This window comes from Felis catus, chromosome X, assembly GCF_018350175.1.
Source record: "Felis catus isolate Fca126 chromosome X, F.catus_Fca126_mat1.0, whole genome shotgun sequence".
Lineage (NCBI taxonomy): Eukaryota > Metazoa > Chordata > Mammalia > Carnivora > Felidae > Felis > Felis catus.
The window spans coordinates 83,158-99,344 of record NC_058386.1 but is presented as its reverse complement, the minus strand read 5'-3'; the positions used below and the strand labels follow the sequence as shown (position 1 = coordinate 99,344).

General features: G+C 61.2%; 1 protein-coding gene across 1 annotated transcript; it reads left to right on the top strand.

The window, feature by feature from the left end:
- Positions 1 to 590: 590 nt before the first annotated feature.
- On the top strand, positions 591 to 12,803 carry LOC105261393 (putative GTP-binding protein 6). Its single transcript, XM_011291581.3, has 10 exons — positions 591 to 965; positions 4,957 to 5,094; positions 5,660 to 5,730; positions 5,854 to 5,984; positions 6,328 to 6,395; positions 7,295 to 7,453; positions 9,199 to 9,407; positions 11,328 to 11,476; positions 11,914 to 12,066; positions 12,437 to 12,803. Exons 1-10 carry the CDS (start codon positions 617 to 619, stop codon positions 12,570 to 12,572), a joined length of 1,563 nt encoding a protein of 520 aa, XP_011289883.1. The 5' UTR covers positions 591 to 616; the 3' UTR covers positions 12,573 to 12,803.
- The last annotated feature ends 3,384 nt before the right edge of the window (positions 12,804 to 16,187 follow it).

The window sequence follows — 16,187 nt, the reverse complement described above, 5'->3', positions numbered from 1 at the left end:
CCCCTAAGGCAGGGTGTGGGAACCCTGGGGGCGCACTCAGAGCCCCAAGTCATGATGTGGGACCCCTGCGGCCTCACTCGGACCCCCAAAGCAGGATGTGGGACCCCCGAGGGAGCACTCCTATCCCCAAGGCTGGATGTGGACCCCCGAGGCGGCATTCGGACCCCCAAGGCAGGATGTGGGACCCCCGCGGCCTCACTCAGACCCCCAAGGCAGGATGTGGAGGCACCCCCACCCCCGGTGCAGCCTCGGGCCCCCTCGCAGGATGTGGGACCTCTGCGGGGGCACTCAGGCCCCCAGGACCAGACCACTCGGATCTGAGGGAAGATCCCACTCGGAAGCCGGAGAGAGACGGGTGTGGGGAAGCGCCCGCCCAGGATCGGATGCCTGCGCCTGCCCCGCTGGCGGCACTACCCGGCGCGGGCATCCGCCCCGGGCAGTCTCCGCCGAAGCGAAGCTAGCCCCCGGCGGCGTAGTCCCAAGCTTTGCCAGCCCGGGACCGCTCGCGCCAATCAAGCGACGGCGAGCACGTGACGTCCGGGGGCCAATGGGGAGTTCGCATGGGAACACGCCCCCCCCCCGAGGCCCCGCCCCATAGCGTGCCGGCCAGCGCAGGATGTGGGCCCTGCGGGCCGCCATCCGCCCGGCGGCCTGGCTGTCTCGCGTAGTTCTCGGCCGCCGGGCTCCGAGACCCGCGCCGCCGCTGCTGGTCTGCCCCGAGCGCGCGTTCGCCGCCTTCCACCCCGGGGACCTCAAGGGGCGAGGGGGCGGAGGACGGGGCCCACCGACTGACGACCCGAGAAGCCGAACGGGAGAGGTGGAGGAACCGGAAGATGCCGAGGACGAGGAAGAAGAGGAGGAGGAGCTGCTGAGGAGGGACCCTTTGCTGCCGGTGGGGACCCAGCGCGTGTGCCTGGTTCACCCTGAGGTCAAGTGGGGACCCGGGAAGCTGCAGCTGACCCGAGGTGCGCAGGAACTGCGCCGCGGGCGGGGCCGGGGACTCTGAGAGGCGGGGCTCCCAGGGGGCGGAGCCTCGGGAGAATCGGGCCGGAGCTCGGTGGGGGGGCGTGGCTGTAGGCACTTGAACTCGGGAGTGGAGACTAGGGGGGCGGGGTTTTCGGGACTGGGGGCGGAGATTGGGATGGGCGGAGCTTCCAAGTCCAGAACTCAGGGCTGGCGCTCTGGGGGCGGAGATTGGGAGGGGCGGGGCGTCGGGGGCGGAGACTCGGAGGACTGGGGCTGAGGGGGCGGGGCGCCAAGCGCAGCACGGAAACGCCCCCACCCATCTCCCTAAACCTGCTGGAGGCAGCCCCAGCCCCCTGCTGCCTGGCCCTGTCCCCTCTCTGCCTGCTCCCTGGTTAAGCCCTCCTCTCCCCTGCAGCGTGTGTTGTGTCCTACCCGTTCTTTCCTGTAAAGAATCTAGCAAAAGTCTAGAGCCAGCGTGCCCCGTCTGTGTGTGTTCGTGTGTGTGTGAGACGGATCCTTAAGTACCTTACTGTGCAGCATTTTCATTTATGTAACCACTGAATACTAAAGATTGCGCAAGAAGATGGTCATCGTGCATGCACTTTATACCCGGAACCGCAAACCCTTGTCTGCCTGCCCTCTCGAGGGCAGCTGCCTGGCACCGCCATCGTTCCCCCCAGTCACTAACAGCTGGTTAGCTGGAGGCTCGGGGCACAGCACGCACTCACGGCAGAAAGCCACCTCCTGGGCCCACGTGCTGCGGGTGGGCGAGATGTGGTTCGAGGGTCTCAGCAGAGTGGTCCTGGATGGCCTGGGAAGACCAGAGCCCACAGCGGGAAGGGGCAGGCACAGAGGTGTGAGGACAGTCTCCAGAGAGGGGTCCTCCAGGGAGCACGGCCTGCGACCCTCGGCAGGCTAGCTGGGTGGCTGTGGGGAGGTGGGGGCCGCAGAAGGAGGCCCTGTCCCCTTAATACCAGCCACTTTGCATCGCATCCCTATCCCGTCCCTCACAGCCACGAATCTGCTCTCTGTTCCTGTGAATTTTCCTGTTCAAGAACATTCCATCTCAGTGCTATGTTCCTTGTTTTCTCTTTTAAAGCCTTTTAGAGTAGTGTTAGTTGCACAGGAAACTTGAGAAGACAGTACAGAGGGTTCCCCGTACCTCCTGTCCCACCTGGTTAGCCTCGTGTGTTACCAGCATCCACACCAGAGCAGGACACGTGTTACGATCCAGGAACCTACGTGAACACGGAATCACCCAGAGTCCGCGGTTTACAGTATGATTCACTCTCGGTGTTTCACGCTCTGTGGGTCTGGACCATGTACAACATCACGGATCCATCATTACAGGATTCTGCAGAGGGTTTCACTGCCCCTCCTGTTCATGCTTCACCCCACCCCCTTCCTGGCAACTGCAGATGTTTTTACTATGTGCCTCGTTCTGCCTTTTCCAGAACATCATAGGGTTAGAACCATCCACTACGCAGCCTTTTCAGACCGGCTCCCGTCACTCAATCACATGCATCTAAGGCTCCTGCGTGAGTTTCTGTGGCCATACAGCTCATTTGTTTCTGGTGGTGCTAAGACCCTATTGTCTGGATGGCCCCCAGTGTATTTATCCGTCCACCTGCGGAGGGACGTCAAGGTTGCTTCCAAGCTGCTGTAAACATCCACGTGCAGCTTTGTGTGGACCCAAGTTTCTGTTCACTTGGGTAAATATCAGGGAGCATTCTGCTGGACCCTCTGGTAAGAGCACATTTGGTTTTATAAGAAAGCACCAAACTGCTTTGCCAGCGGCTGCACCACTTTGGGTTCCCATCAGCGACGAAGGAGGGTTCTTGCTGCACCCGTGTCACCAGTGTCAGGTGTTGTCCGCGTTCTGCGTCTGGGCCAGCCTCACAGGTGTGCGTGGCTCTCGAGGTAACGTGCATTCATTTCCCCGACCACATATGGTGTAGAGCGTCTCTCCCCAGCTTCTGTGGTCAGGTGTGTGTTAGGTCTTCGGCCCAGCTTTTGTTTTTTTTATATTTTTATTATGAAACTTTTTAATGTTTATTTCTCAGAGAGCGTGAGCGGGAGAGGTGAAGAGAGAGGGGGCAGAGGGTCCCAAGCCAGCTCCCACTGACAGCCCCGTGCAGAGCTCGATGTCACAAACCGTAAGATTGTGACCTGAGCCGAAGTCAGACCCTCAACCGACCGAGCCACTGAGGCGTCCCGTTTGGCCCAGTTCTTTTTTTTAAATTTTTTTTTAAACGTTTGTTCATCTTTGAGAGACGGAGAGAGACAGAGCATGAGCGGCAAAGGGGCAGAGAGAGAGAGACACAGAATCCAAAGCAGATTCCGGGCTCTAAGCTGTCGGTGCAGAGCCCGACATGGGGCTCGAACTCACGAACCTCTAGATCATGACCTGAGCCGAAGTCGGACGCTCGACCGACTGAGCTCCCAGGCGCCCCTCAAGTTCTTCTATTACTGCTAAGTTTTAAGAGTTCTTCTGGATAACAGCCCTTTCTCAGATGTTTTTTACAAATATTTTCTTCTAGTCTGTGGCTTGACTTCTCAGCTTCTCTACGTCGTTCACAGTCGGAATGTCTTCATCACGACTCTTGTCCTGTCTTCAAGCTTAGAGATTCATTCCTTGGCCTTGTCCGGCCCACTCATAAGCCTATTAGCGGATTCTTCCTTTCCGTTGGAGTGTTTGTGACAGCCAGCATTTCTGTTTGGCTCTTTCTTCAGATTTCCATCTGTCTGCTTACGTTGCCCATCTGTCCTTGCGTGCCGGCTCCTTTATCTGTCAGAGCCCTTAGCATATGACTCATAGTTGTTGTAAGTTCCTGGTCCGATAATCCCAGCATTCCTGCCATATTCCCTGGCTCTGACGCTGCTCTGTGTCTTTACATCACGTTTGTCACCTGTCAGTATACCCTGTAATTTTCTCCTAATGGCCGGATGTGATAGATGGGGAACAAGGAAGTGGTGCCAACTGGTCTTCAATGGTGTGGTGCCGAGGTGTGAGGCAGGGGAGGGGAGGTGTGGGGTGGGGGCTGAGGAGGTGTGGGGTGGGAGAGGGGAGGTGTGGGGCAGGGGTGGGGAGGTGTGGAGTGAAGAGGTATGCGGCAGGGGTGGGGAGGTATGGGAAGGGGAGGGGGAGGGGAGGGGAAGTGTGGGGAGGGGGTAGCAAGGTATGGGGAGGGGAGGTGTGGGGCGGGGAGGGGAGGTGTGGGGCAGGGGTGGGGAGGTGTGGGGCAGGGGTCGGGAGGTGAGGGGTGGGGGAAGCTTCCGTAGTGCTGCGAGCAGGGTCCAGTTGTGAGTGAGCCCACGCATGTGAACTGTGAATACACAAGTGTCCTCAGGTTTCATTGCCGATGCCCCACGTGTGACGGTTAAGGAGTCGATCGGGGACCCACCCAGAGGGGCGAGGTGAGGAGGACCAGCGAGGTCCCTCAGGGGAACCTGAGGACACTGTGCTCCAAGGCGGCCGCCGGGAGAGGGCAGACCGCACTGGGGCACAGCGGGCGCTTAGTACAAGTGTCACAGGGGTGGGACCCAGCACGCTGGCCTCCGTGTCACAGAGCTCCGAGCCCCCCTCTGCCCTGTCGGCAGCAGTCAGGACTCCAAGCCCCAGGACCCACTGGCACCAGCGCCCCACTCCCTGCCTAAGCGGGGGCTCACAGCCCACCCTGCAGGCAATGAATGTAGCCAGTTCCTGGGCTCCGTCACGAGACCCGCTGTCCTCTGGGTCACGACAGACCGCGGGGGCCTCACCCAGCCCACGTCCCGTTATCTGCCCAGCCCCCGGCATCCAGCGTGAGCGGAGGCTGCAACGGTCTGGGCCTGGAGGCACACAGCTGTGTTTCGGACCAGGTGCCTACCTGGGTGCTGCGTCCGGACCTCTGTGCCGCCGTGCTGCAGCATCCGAGCTGGGGAGCACGGGGCCCCGGGGCCGACCTCGCAAGGGTGTGTCCCTCACCCTGGCCCTGTGTCTCCCCGAAGCTGACCGGCAGGTGGCGGAGGCGGAATCTCTGGTCCACACGCTGGACCGCTGGTCGGTGGTGGAAAGGATGGTGGTGCCCGCCAGAACACCCGACGGGAAGGTCGCGTTCGGCAGAGGGACCCTGCGGCACCTGACAGGTGGGCCCTGCTCCTTGGCTCTCTTCCTCCTGGAGCAGGAACGGTGGGGCTCTCGCCGTCTGGGCCGAGTAGAGGCGTCCTCACGGGAACTTGGATCGGACGTCCAAAACGCCTCCGTGCCCCGATCGCAACCTGAACTGTGCCCAGTGGGGCCGTCGGGGCAATTCAGAGTCCGGTGGAAACCGGCCCCGGGACCCCAGCCCAGCCCTCCCCGCAGACAGGGTGCTGTGTGTGAACCCTGCCTTCCAGGGACCCCCTGGGGTGTCACACTTCAGAGCGGCGAGCCCTGCGGATACGCTGAGGGGGTGCTCACCGCTCGGCTCTGTCACCGCAGGTCATGGAGCCATTCAGACCCCGTGGGGTCGTGTCACCTGCGTGTGCAAGACCCACGACCCCCAAAGGGACCCCGGTCCTCCCCTCCCCTGCCTCACACACCCGACTTCCCAAATACACACTCAGGGAGTCGAGGGGTACCCGGTGACCACAGCCAGCCTGAGCCCAGGGTCGGCCCCACGACAGACCCCATGGAGCCCTGACGTCCGACCGAACCTTCTCTTTTCCGCAGAGAAAATCAGAGCGTTGCCAGAAATCACCGCGGTCTTTCTGAATGTGGAGAGGATGGCCCCGCCCACCAAGGTACGCGGGAGTCTCAGGGGTCGGACGGAGGAGGCCCCGGGATCAATCGCGGACGCCATCTCGGCGGCCCCCTTCACCCGAGACACCGCTGCAGATGCCCTCACTCCCTCCCTCCGTTTCCAGAAAGAACTGGAGGCCGCCTGGGGCGTGCAGGTGTTTGACCGATTCACCGTCGTTCTTTCCATTTTCCGCTGCAACGCCCGGACGAAGGAGGCCCGGCTGCAGGTCGCGCTGGCTGAGCTCCCCCTTCTCAGGTTCGGGGCACGCCCCAGCTCTCGCGGCTCGCCTAGTCGCGTGTCCGACCCGTGGCCTGGGGTGCGGTGAAGACGGAAGGCAGGGCTGGCCGTGCCCTCCCGGACGAGGCCTGTCAGGCTCCTGTCCAAGCAGCGTGCCTCCCCGGACAGGTCACCCCGCTGTGGGGGCCCCCCCCTTCCGTGACGGTGAAGATCCAGGCAGGAGGAAAGACCCCCTGCCTCGCTCTCTCCACCCAGAGTTCTCATCTCACCCTCACGTCTGTGTCCTGTCACCTGGTGCGCTCCCCCTAGATGGGCACGGACGTCTCACCCTGTCTACTGAGACGCCCCCTTTCCACGGCAGGGCCCACCTGAGCAGCACCGCCCGCCTGGATGGACGGGGAGGAGGCTCACGCTACATCATGGGGTCAGGTAACGTGAGGTCTTGTCACCGCGTGCTCAGAAGGGGGTATGTCACGGCAGCCACCCTTAGGGAGGGGACAGCAGCGCTGAAAGATCCCAGTGGGGCTGCATGTGACCTCGTGCATGGTCCCATTCACACAAACTAGGATATCTACGTGGTCTGCTGGGGTGGCTGCAATGAAGGACCACAAGCCAGAGCCTTAAAACCTCAGGAATCTACTCTCTCAGTTCTGGAGACCAGAAGTCTGAGATCTGGGGGGTGGGGTGGGGGCAGGGCCGCTGAGATCGGGTCAGGGGGCTGGGCAGGGCTGTGCTCCCTCCAGAGGCTGCAGGGGAGGGTCCTTCCTGCCTCTTGCAGCTTCTGGGGCTCCAGGCGTCCCTGGGCTCGTGGCTGCGTCCCTCCCACATGGGTCTTCACATCTTCACACGGCTTCTCCTCTGTCTTCTCTTATGTTATGCAGACATTTGTCTTTGGATTTAGGGCCACACTGATCCGGGATGACCCCTCAGATCCCTCACCAGTTATATGCGCCCAGACCATATTCCGAAATGAGTTCCCGTTCACAGGTCCCAGGGGTCAGGATGTAGATGTGTCTTTGGGGCACCGCTCAGGGGCTCTGGATATCATGGGGGCTGTCCTTCTGAGGCTCTCCCTTACTCCCAAATAAAGGGGAGCCCAGGTGACCTCAGAGGGCGGAAGTCCGGAGGCGAGCCCACCCTCCACTGGGTGAAGCCATCTGTCAGACAGGAAGGTGCTGGGGCAGTATAGAAGAGCAGACCGGCGGGGCGGGGGGCGGGTCCCAGGGGCAGAATGCCTGTCCACAGCGCACACAGGGACCCGCGTGGCTCACTCTGCTCTCACGTCTTTGTGAGTGTGCTCACCGACTCGCCGTGTTGGGTGTTTGTAGGAGAATCGCCCGTGCAGGTGCAACGGCGCCTGCTGAAGGACAAGGAGCTGAATATTCGGAAGGCCCTGGACAGACTTCGGGAGAAAAGGCGTCTCCTGGGAAGGCAGCGCAGACGGCGGGAGTTTCCTGTGGTCTCCATGGTGGGATACACAAACTGCGGTGAGAGAAGTTCTGGGGGCTCCTGGGGGGTCCACCGTCCCCCCACCACCCTGCTAGTGCATTTGGGGAGAGACCGCTCGCCAACGCAACAAGGCCCTGGGATTCAGAGGGCCGACGGATGATGAGAACAGGTGGAAAGCGTGGCTCATGTCCCCGGGGCATTTGCAGGGCCCGCGGCGGGTGCCCCGTCAGGTCAGCAGCGTGGTCATCGAGTGCTGGACAGCGGACTGCACTCCCCTCTCTTACAGGTGTGTTGAGACTCAGAGAGAGACAGAAGGGTGACGGTGTTAAGACCGTTCATGGTGGGCAGGCCCCTAGAAGGATAAAAGCGGTTCAGACTGTGCGCAGTAGGACCTCACCACAGGGCTCGTGGTTTAGCTTAACGTGTGCGCTCAGCGCGATCGTCTGCAGGACACGGAACCTCGGGTCCCCTTCGTCCCGAAGCCCTGAGCTCACGGCTGTGCTCGGTAAAGGGAGACAACGGCAGGTGCGACTTCCTCACCGTCGGGGTCCGGTCCGCCAGCGGGTGCCGGGCTGCGCGAGGTCCACTCCCCTGCCAGCGTGAGGTCCCCACCAGCCTCACGCCACCGGCTCCCTGTCCTCAAGGAGGCAGGGAACTTCCCACAAAACCTGGAACAGAAAGTGCGGGGGCACCGCAGCTGCAGAGAATCCCGCTTGGGTAGATACAGGCTCTCACCCTGTGGGAAACGGCGAGTGCGTCCGCACGGCGGCGTCAGCACCGAGCTTCTGGAGCTCCGCCGAGGCTACCGAACTCAGTACTACTAGGTTATGCCCACGGCCCGTGGCTCACCAGCACAGAGGAGTCTGTGCCCCGGGACCTGTGTGGTGAGGGCACCTGTGTGTCCAGGTGGGGCCGCCCTACCGGGTCATCTCCTCATTCACCTGTGGGGCGGGCTGAAGCCAGTGGCCACCAGTAATGTCCACGAGCTGGCGTGGCCCCGAACACGGGGGCCAGGCGCACACACGGGCGCATTCTTGCAGGAAGGCGGAGTGGAGGGGACGTCCTCTGGGGCCATTCCAGACACATACAGCTCCTGCCTGTCTACACCGCCACACTCCATTAACGTTGTCACCCCCGTCCACCCCACACACACACACACCGATTTCACCACCACCCCGTCTACACAGACGCCCAGCCTACGTCACACACACTGTACCCGCCCCACTCCATCATCACTCCGTCTACACCAACATCCGGTCCGCCTTATACACATACCTCAACTCCACCACCAGCACTCTGTCTACACAGGCACCCAGCCCACCTCGCAGACAACACACATGCCCCATAGGCACCACGGCCCCTGTCTACACCATCACCTTTCTGCCACGCAGATACCTACTGCATCTCAGACACGCGGAGAACCTGCCTCGTGTACGTAGATGCCAATCACGTGTCCCCCACACGTGCACAAACGTGACCGCCGGGTCTGTACTATCCTCGTGTGCACGGGTGCCCTCACCCCCTCGGCCGTCACCACCCCGTCCACACCACCGCCGTCCTGCATACAGGCACTCGTACCCTGGGCCCTGGCCCTCTGGGCCGCAAGCGTGACGGAGAACGGCAGGTTCTCTGACCACACAGGGCGGAGACTAGGAGCTCAGAGACCTCACAACGTGTGGCCGCCGCCTCGGCCAGATGCACGTGGGTTCGACTGCTGCCGAGGTGGGACACGTGTGGTGAGGGGGCCTCTCACACAGCGCGTCCCCTGTGACCCACCTTCCAGGAAAAACCACGCTGATCAAGGCCCTGACGGGTGACGACGCCGTCCGGCCCCAGGATCGGCTGTTTGCGACACTGGACGTCACAGCCCACGCGGGGTGGCTGCCCTCCCGCGTGGCCGTCATCTACATGGACACCGTCGGCTTCCTCTCCCAGCTGCCCCACAGCCTGATCGAGTCCTTCTCCGCCACCCTGGAAGACGTGGCTCATTCAGTGAGTGTGGGATGATCCCAGAGGCCAAATTACCTAAAACAGCTGTGTAACCTGGGGCCCGGTCCCTTCACACGACACAGCCTTGGGGACCGGGTCCCCTCACACGTGACACAACATAGGGATCTGGGACCTTCACACACGATGTAACCCTGGGTAGCAGGTCCCCTCATACATGACACAACTTGGGGGCAGGATTCCCTCTTGCACAATACAAAGTGGGGGCGAAGTCCCTCAAACGTGACACAGCTTGGGGGCCAGATCCACTCATGTGTGACACCACCTTGGGACCGGGTCCCCTCACACACAACACAGCCTTGGGGACCGGGTCCCCTCACACACAACACAGCGTGGGGGCCAGATCCACTCACGTGTGACACCACCTTGGGACCAGGTCCCCTCACACACGACACAGCCTTGGGGACCGGGTCTCCTCACAACACAGCCTTGGGGACCGGGTCCCCTCATACATGACACAGCGTGGGGGCCGGGTCCCCTCACACACGACACAGCATGGGGGCCGGGTCGCCTCACACACGACACAGCGTGGGGTCCGGGTCCCCTCACACACGACACAGCATGGGGGCCAGGTCCCCTCACAACAAAACCCAGGGACCGGGTCCCCTCACACGACACAACCCGGGGGCCAGGTCTCCGGAGACACACCCCCTCAGGAAGGTGGCACCTAAGCCACCCTGAGACTGAGCCCTGTCCGGTGACCCCTTTGAAGACTAATTCACAGGAGGTGGAGCCGCTGTCCAGGGCGACCAGGCGCCTGCCCCTCAGCCCTCAGGTCACCTGGGTGCGCAGCTGTGGCCGCGGGGACTCAGGGCACACTCTCTGTGGTCTTGCCCCCAAACCCCGAACCGTGGTGTGAACAGGAGAATGAACCAGGCCGACCTCAGCTACAGGGCGTCCCACAAAATGCCCGCCCGGTGCTCAACGTGGTCGGGGCTCAGAGGGGCCAAGGACAGGTGTCCGGCAATGTGACAAGTGTCCTGTGTGGTGTCCAGGACGGAAAAGGAGAGGCCAGTGACTCGGGACAGAGCCTGGAGGGTCGTCACAAGTGCGCCCCGGGGTCACCCTGGCTTGTGGCACACGCCATGACTAACGTTGGCTGCGGCAGCAAGGTGAGGGCCAAGTGCCCCCTCTGCCATATTTCCAGAAAATCTGGAACGTTTCTGAAGTAAAACATTTTTTTTTGTTGTTTAATTTTAAGCGCATCTAAAACCCGGAAGTGAACATTCTGGAATGTGGGCGGTGCCTGTTCCCAGGGGCAGAATTACAGGCAGCTCTTTCTTCTTGCTGCATTTTCCAAATTCTTTTTCATGTATCTTGGGAGAGAGGGAGAGAGAGGATCCCAAGCGGGCTCCACGCTGTGGGCCCGAGCCCAAGGTGGGGCTTGAACCCACCAACCGTGAGGTCATGACCCCAGCCGAAACGGCTGCACCAGTCAAATGCCCGCGTTTTCCCAATTGTGCATGGGTCACCTACCTGTAAAGATACTTAAGCGTAGGAAGAGGCGTCCTTTAAAATTTGGAGTCATGCGGACTCAGGGTTCGGCGGATGATGAACAAGGCACCCGGTGGGGGTCGGGGGCCTACCTGAGCCCGAAGGTGCGTGCCTGCTGCCTTTGGTGCGGGAGCCGCCCAGGGCCCCCGGCCACGTGGAGGGCGGCGGACCCTGGCCGGGGCTGGACCCCCGAGCAGGGGGCACTGGGTGGGCCCCGGGCCAGCTCTGGTCTCGGGGAGCCTCCCACCGCCGCGACCGGGGCAGGGGACCGCCAGGGGCAAGGGCCGGCTCCCGCTCCCGCTCCCACCCCCACCCCACCGTGCGGTGCCCGTGAGAGCCCCCGGCCGGCGCGGGTCCTCCGGTGTGCCCCCCGGAACCCCGTCCCCAGCACGGGGCCCGTCTGCTCCCCAGGATCTGGTCGTGCACGTGAGAGACGTGAGCCACCCCGAGACGGAGCTGCAGAAAGCCACCGTCCTGGCCGCCCTGCGGGGCCTGCGCCTGCCCGCCCCGCTGCTGGACTCCGTGCTGGAAGTTCATAACAAGGTCGACCTGGTGCCCGGGTGAGTGGACCCCGGCCTGCCCCCCTCCCCCCGGACCTCATTCCCGCACGTACTGGTACTGGTGACGCGGCCCGGTGACCGACCTGTGGCCGCCCCTCGCCGCCTGCCCCACGGTTTTCCGCGGAGCGCCCCCTGCTGGTCCCGGGAGGGAAAGGGGCGGTCCCAGCGCCCTTGTCCCGGATGTGTCACCGCAGCCGTGTTCTGGGGTTGCATGTTCTGAACCCCTTACCCCCACAGGCCCCCCCCCCCCCGTGTCACCGCAGCCTTATGGTTTTCTCCGTCCCTGTGTCCCTGTCCAGCGGGGCCGCGTCCTCTCCTGGGACCGTCTGACACAGTCACAGTTCAGGCCCCGGGGGCGGGATGGGGGGGGTGCTTCTTGGGGACCCTCGCTCGGTGTTCCCCGGGCTGAGTGGGGTCTGCCCGCCGCCCCGACGCAGGTACAGCCCGTCAGGATCCCAGGCCGTGGCCGTGTCCGCCCTCCTGGGACACGGGCTCCCGGAGCTGAGGGCCCGGCTGGAGGACGCCGTCCTGAGAGCCACAGGGAGACAGGTCCTCACGCTCCGAGTCCGGCTGGCGGGGGCACAGCTGAGGTGCGTGGGGCTGGCCAAGCAGGTGTAGGAAGGGCCGGGCAGTGCACCAGCACACGGGGCAGGTGTCTGACGCGTCTACAGCGAATCTGGGTTAATGACTTGGCCTGCGGGGCAAGTGGCCTCCTTGAGCTGACAGGCATGCGGCTGGGCGGGGGAGTTCGTTGCCAGTAGGTCCCCCACCAGTGACAGCAAGGCGGTGTGCGCTTAGGGGACAGGGCTCTGCGGGGACGGGACTCTTCGGGGACTGGGGACGGGGCTCCAGGGGTAGCGTTCTGTGGGACGGCGCTCTGCCTGGGACTAGTTCCTGGGAACATAGCCCTTTGGGGTCCTCGCCCGCCTCAGAGAACGTGTCCCTTGCTCACTTCCTCAGCTGGCTGCACCAGGAGGCGACGGTGCTGGACGTGGACGTGATCCCCGAGGCCGGGGCTGCTGACGTCAGGGTCGTCATCAGCAGCTCTGCCTACAGCAAGTTCCGGAAGCTCTTCCCGGAGTCAGCCAGCCAGTGAGGGAGCGGAGGCTGTGTGGCCTCAGCACCGCCTCGGGGCGTCCTGCCCGCCCCCTCGGGCGCCTTGCTCCCTGCTGGGCCCGAAAGGCTGGTGGCCGCCCCCCTGCGGCCGGAAGTCAAAGGTCAGGTCTCAGGGTGACTCCGCGGGGACGTGCCTGTGACCTGAGCGTGGGTTGCCTTCCACGCTGTTCCAGCTACAGGATATTAAAAGCTCTGCTCTTGTGTCTGTAAACCAGCCTTGCTGAGTCTTCCGAGGGCCGGCCGCCAAGCACACGGTCCTGCCAGTGTGGCAGGGGTGGGAGGAGCCACTTGGGGCTTCCCGGGTGCTGGTCCCCATAAACTCAGGGCTGCCAGACCTCCCTGTTCCCCACCGCAGTGTCCCGGCAATGAGGACTGTCTCCCGACGACCCTGAGGCCTCTGCGGGCACACACAGGTCAAGGAGAAACAAGGGGACGGGGCAGAGGTGTGGACAGAGCAGCCCAGCCCAGCCTGAAGCCAGGAGACTGGCCAACCCCGAAGAGACCGAAGAGACCGCAGTGGGCAGGGGAGTGTGCTGCGCGGGCCGCCCCCAGCCCCCAAGGTCCCGCCCGGTCTGCCCGCCCCCGGTGTGTGCCCACTCTTCCCTGAGGCCCCGCAGCCTGGCTCTCTGCCTGGGACCCACACCAGGGCCGCCCCCTTCCAGCCCCCGACTCTGTTCTCACCACCGCAGCACCTCCCCGTGCAGGAGACACAAGGAGGGGGTGTGGCTGGGTCAGACCTCTGGTCCCTCACTCTCCTCCTCACAGCCACCCACCCCAGGGTCCACACCCCAGTGTCCCAGAGGCCCCACCCCAAGGCCCAGAGCCACAGCGTCCTGACGCCCAACTGAATGCTTACAAGCATGATGAGGAGGTGGCTGGCACTCAGGGGGGGGCCTGTGAGAGAGGCTTGGGGGGGGTGGCTCAGGGGCCTGCATGGGGGGGTTGGGGGAGGGGCTCGGGGGCCCAGGAGGGAAGATCAGGGACATGGGGGGAAGGGACCACGGACAGAGGGCGTCGGTCTTCCCACCGAGGGGACCAGGTACAAGACCGCCCCCCCTGCCCCACGAGCACCCAGGCTTCCCCAGGACCCCTCTGTCCACGGACGGGCCTCTCCCCTCCCAAGGCCCGGTCCACTGTGCCGCGAGCAGCCGGGCCCTGAGAACACGCCCATGTGCTGGGAGGCAGGCGCTCACCCCAAGAAGGGGGCCCGGGCACGGCCGACCCCCGAGGTGCCCACACCCCGATTCTGACAGGGGAAGGGCCAAGTACGGGTTTGAGTGACCCAGAGACACCGTCACCTGATGGTACTTCACTCCGCCAACGTTTATTCAGCAGCCACAGGGCAGTGCACACACCGGAACCACACAGCCTCCTTTCCCGTGGGCTCGTGGTCCACACACACAGCCACCACAGCACCTGCCAGGCACATCCTTCTGACAGAGTGCGTCCCTCAAATACACAAGGCTCAGACACCCATCTTTGGGTATGGGCGGGGGACGGCTCCGTGGCTCAGTCACGTATCCGACTTCGGCTCAGGTCATGATCTCACGACTCGTGGGTTCGAGCCCCAGATCAGCTCTGCTGACAGCTCGGAGCCTGGAGCCTGCTTTGGATAAATAAGCATTTTTATTTTTTATTTTTACTTAAAAAAATTTTTTTTTTAAACGTTTATTTATTTTTGAGACAGAGAGAGATAGAGCATGAATTGGGGAGGGTCAGAGAGAGAGGGAGACACAGAATCTGAAACAGGCTCCAGGCTCTGAGCTGTCAGCACAGAGCCCAATGCAGGGCTCGAACCCACGAACTGCGAGATCGTGACCTGAGCTGAAGTCGGACGCTTAACCGACTGAGCCACCCAGGCGCCCCTTTTGTTTGTTATTTATAGAGACCCACCAGCTTTCTTTGGGTTTTATTTTCTATTTACTTTCAGCCTTCTGTCTTTCTCTCTCTCTTTCTTTTTTTTCTTCTCTCTCTCTTTCTTTTTTCTCTCTCTCTCTCTCTTTCTTCATATCTTTCTGGGAGAGAGAGAGGGAGAGAGAGAGAGGGAGAACACAAGCCAGGGAGGGGGCAGAGAGAGAATCCCAAGCAGGGTCCACTCTCTGTGCAGAGACCAACACAAGGTCAGTCCCACAATCCTGGGATCATGACCTGAGCTAAAATCAAAAGTCTGATGCTTAACTGAGCCACCCAGGAGCCCCAAAATAACATCTTAAAAAATAAATAAAGTATGAGGGGCGCCTGGGTGGCTTAGTCTGTTGAGTGTCCGACTTCGGCTCAGGTCATGATCTCATGGTTCCTGAGTTGGAGCCCCTCATCAGGTTCTGTGCTGACAGCTCTCGGAGCCTGGAGCCTGCTTGGGATTCTGTGTCTCCCTCTCTCTCTGCCTCTCCCCCACTCACGCTCTGTCTCTCTCTCTGTCTGTCTCTCAAAAATAAATAAATGTAAAGAAACAAATTTTTTAAAAGACTATAGAACAAAATAAATAAAATAAAAAATAACAAAATGAAGTAAAATAAAATGAAGTTAAATTAAATTAAAAGTAAATAGGGATGCCTGGGTGGCTCAGTCGGTTAAGCAGCTGACTTTGGCTGGGGTCATGATCTCACGGTTTGTGGGTTCGAGCCCCACGTCGGGCTCTGTGCTGACAGCTCGGAGCCTGGAGCCTGCTTCGGATTCTGTCTCCCTCTCTCTCTGCGTCTCCCCTGCTCACGCTCTCTCTGTCTCTCAAAAATAAATAAATGTAAAGAAACAAATTTTTTAAAAGACTGTAGAACAAAATAAATAAAATAAAAAATAACAAAATGAAGTAAAATAAAATTAAATGAAGTTAAATTAAATTAAATTAAAATTAAATAGGGACGCCTGGGTGGCTCAGTCGGTTAAGCAGCTGACTTTGGCTGGGGTCATGATCTCACGGTTCATGGGTTCAAGCCCCACATCGGGCTCTGTACTGACAGCTCGGAGCCTGGAGTCTGCTTCGGATTCTGTGTCTCCCCCCGCCTCTCTCTGCCCCTCCTCTGCTCACACTCTGTCTTCTCTCTCTCAAAAATAAATAAACATTAAAAAAATGAATAAAGTACAGAACCTTTGCTTCATGTCCACATGAAGAGACTTAAAATACCAGAAAACTGAAAGGTTTGACCCAGGATTTTAAGTTATAAAGCAACAATAAGTGCGGCCCAGCGAGCAGGTGAAGAAACCTCCCCGTGACCCAGGGAACCTGCTCCTTCAACACCGGGCCCTCCACACCGTGTTGCCCAGATGTGTCTGTCACTTGAATGACAGAAACAGAAATCCACGAACGAGGCGGATTTCGTGGAATTGAACAGTTGTGAGGAGCGTTCCGGACACAAACGGAAGGTACTCGTGGGCCGGATGTGGCCAGGATCTACGGCCACGGGGCGTTCCGAGGACGCAGCATCACGTCCAGCGCCGTCCCCTGCGGGCTTCGAGCTTCCAGTTCCTGGGCCTCTGGCCGCTCCTGGAATGATGGCATCCGCATACCGAAAACACAAGCGGATGTTCTGGAAAATGACCCCTTGCACCTGAAGAGACCACACTCCCACACGGAGGAAAGCGTCGTCTTCAAGACTAC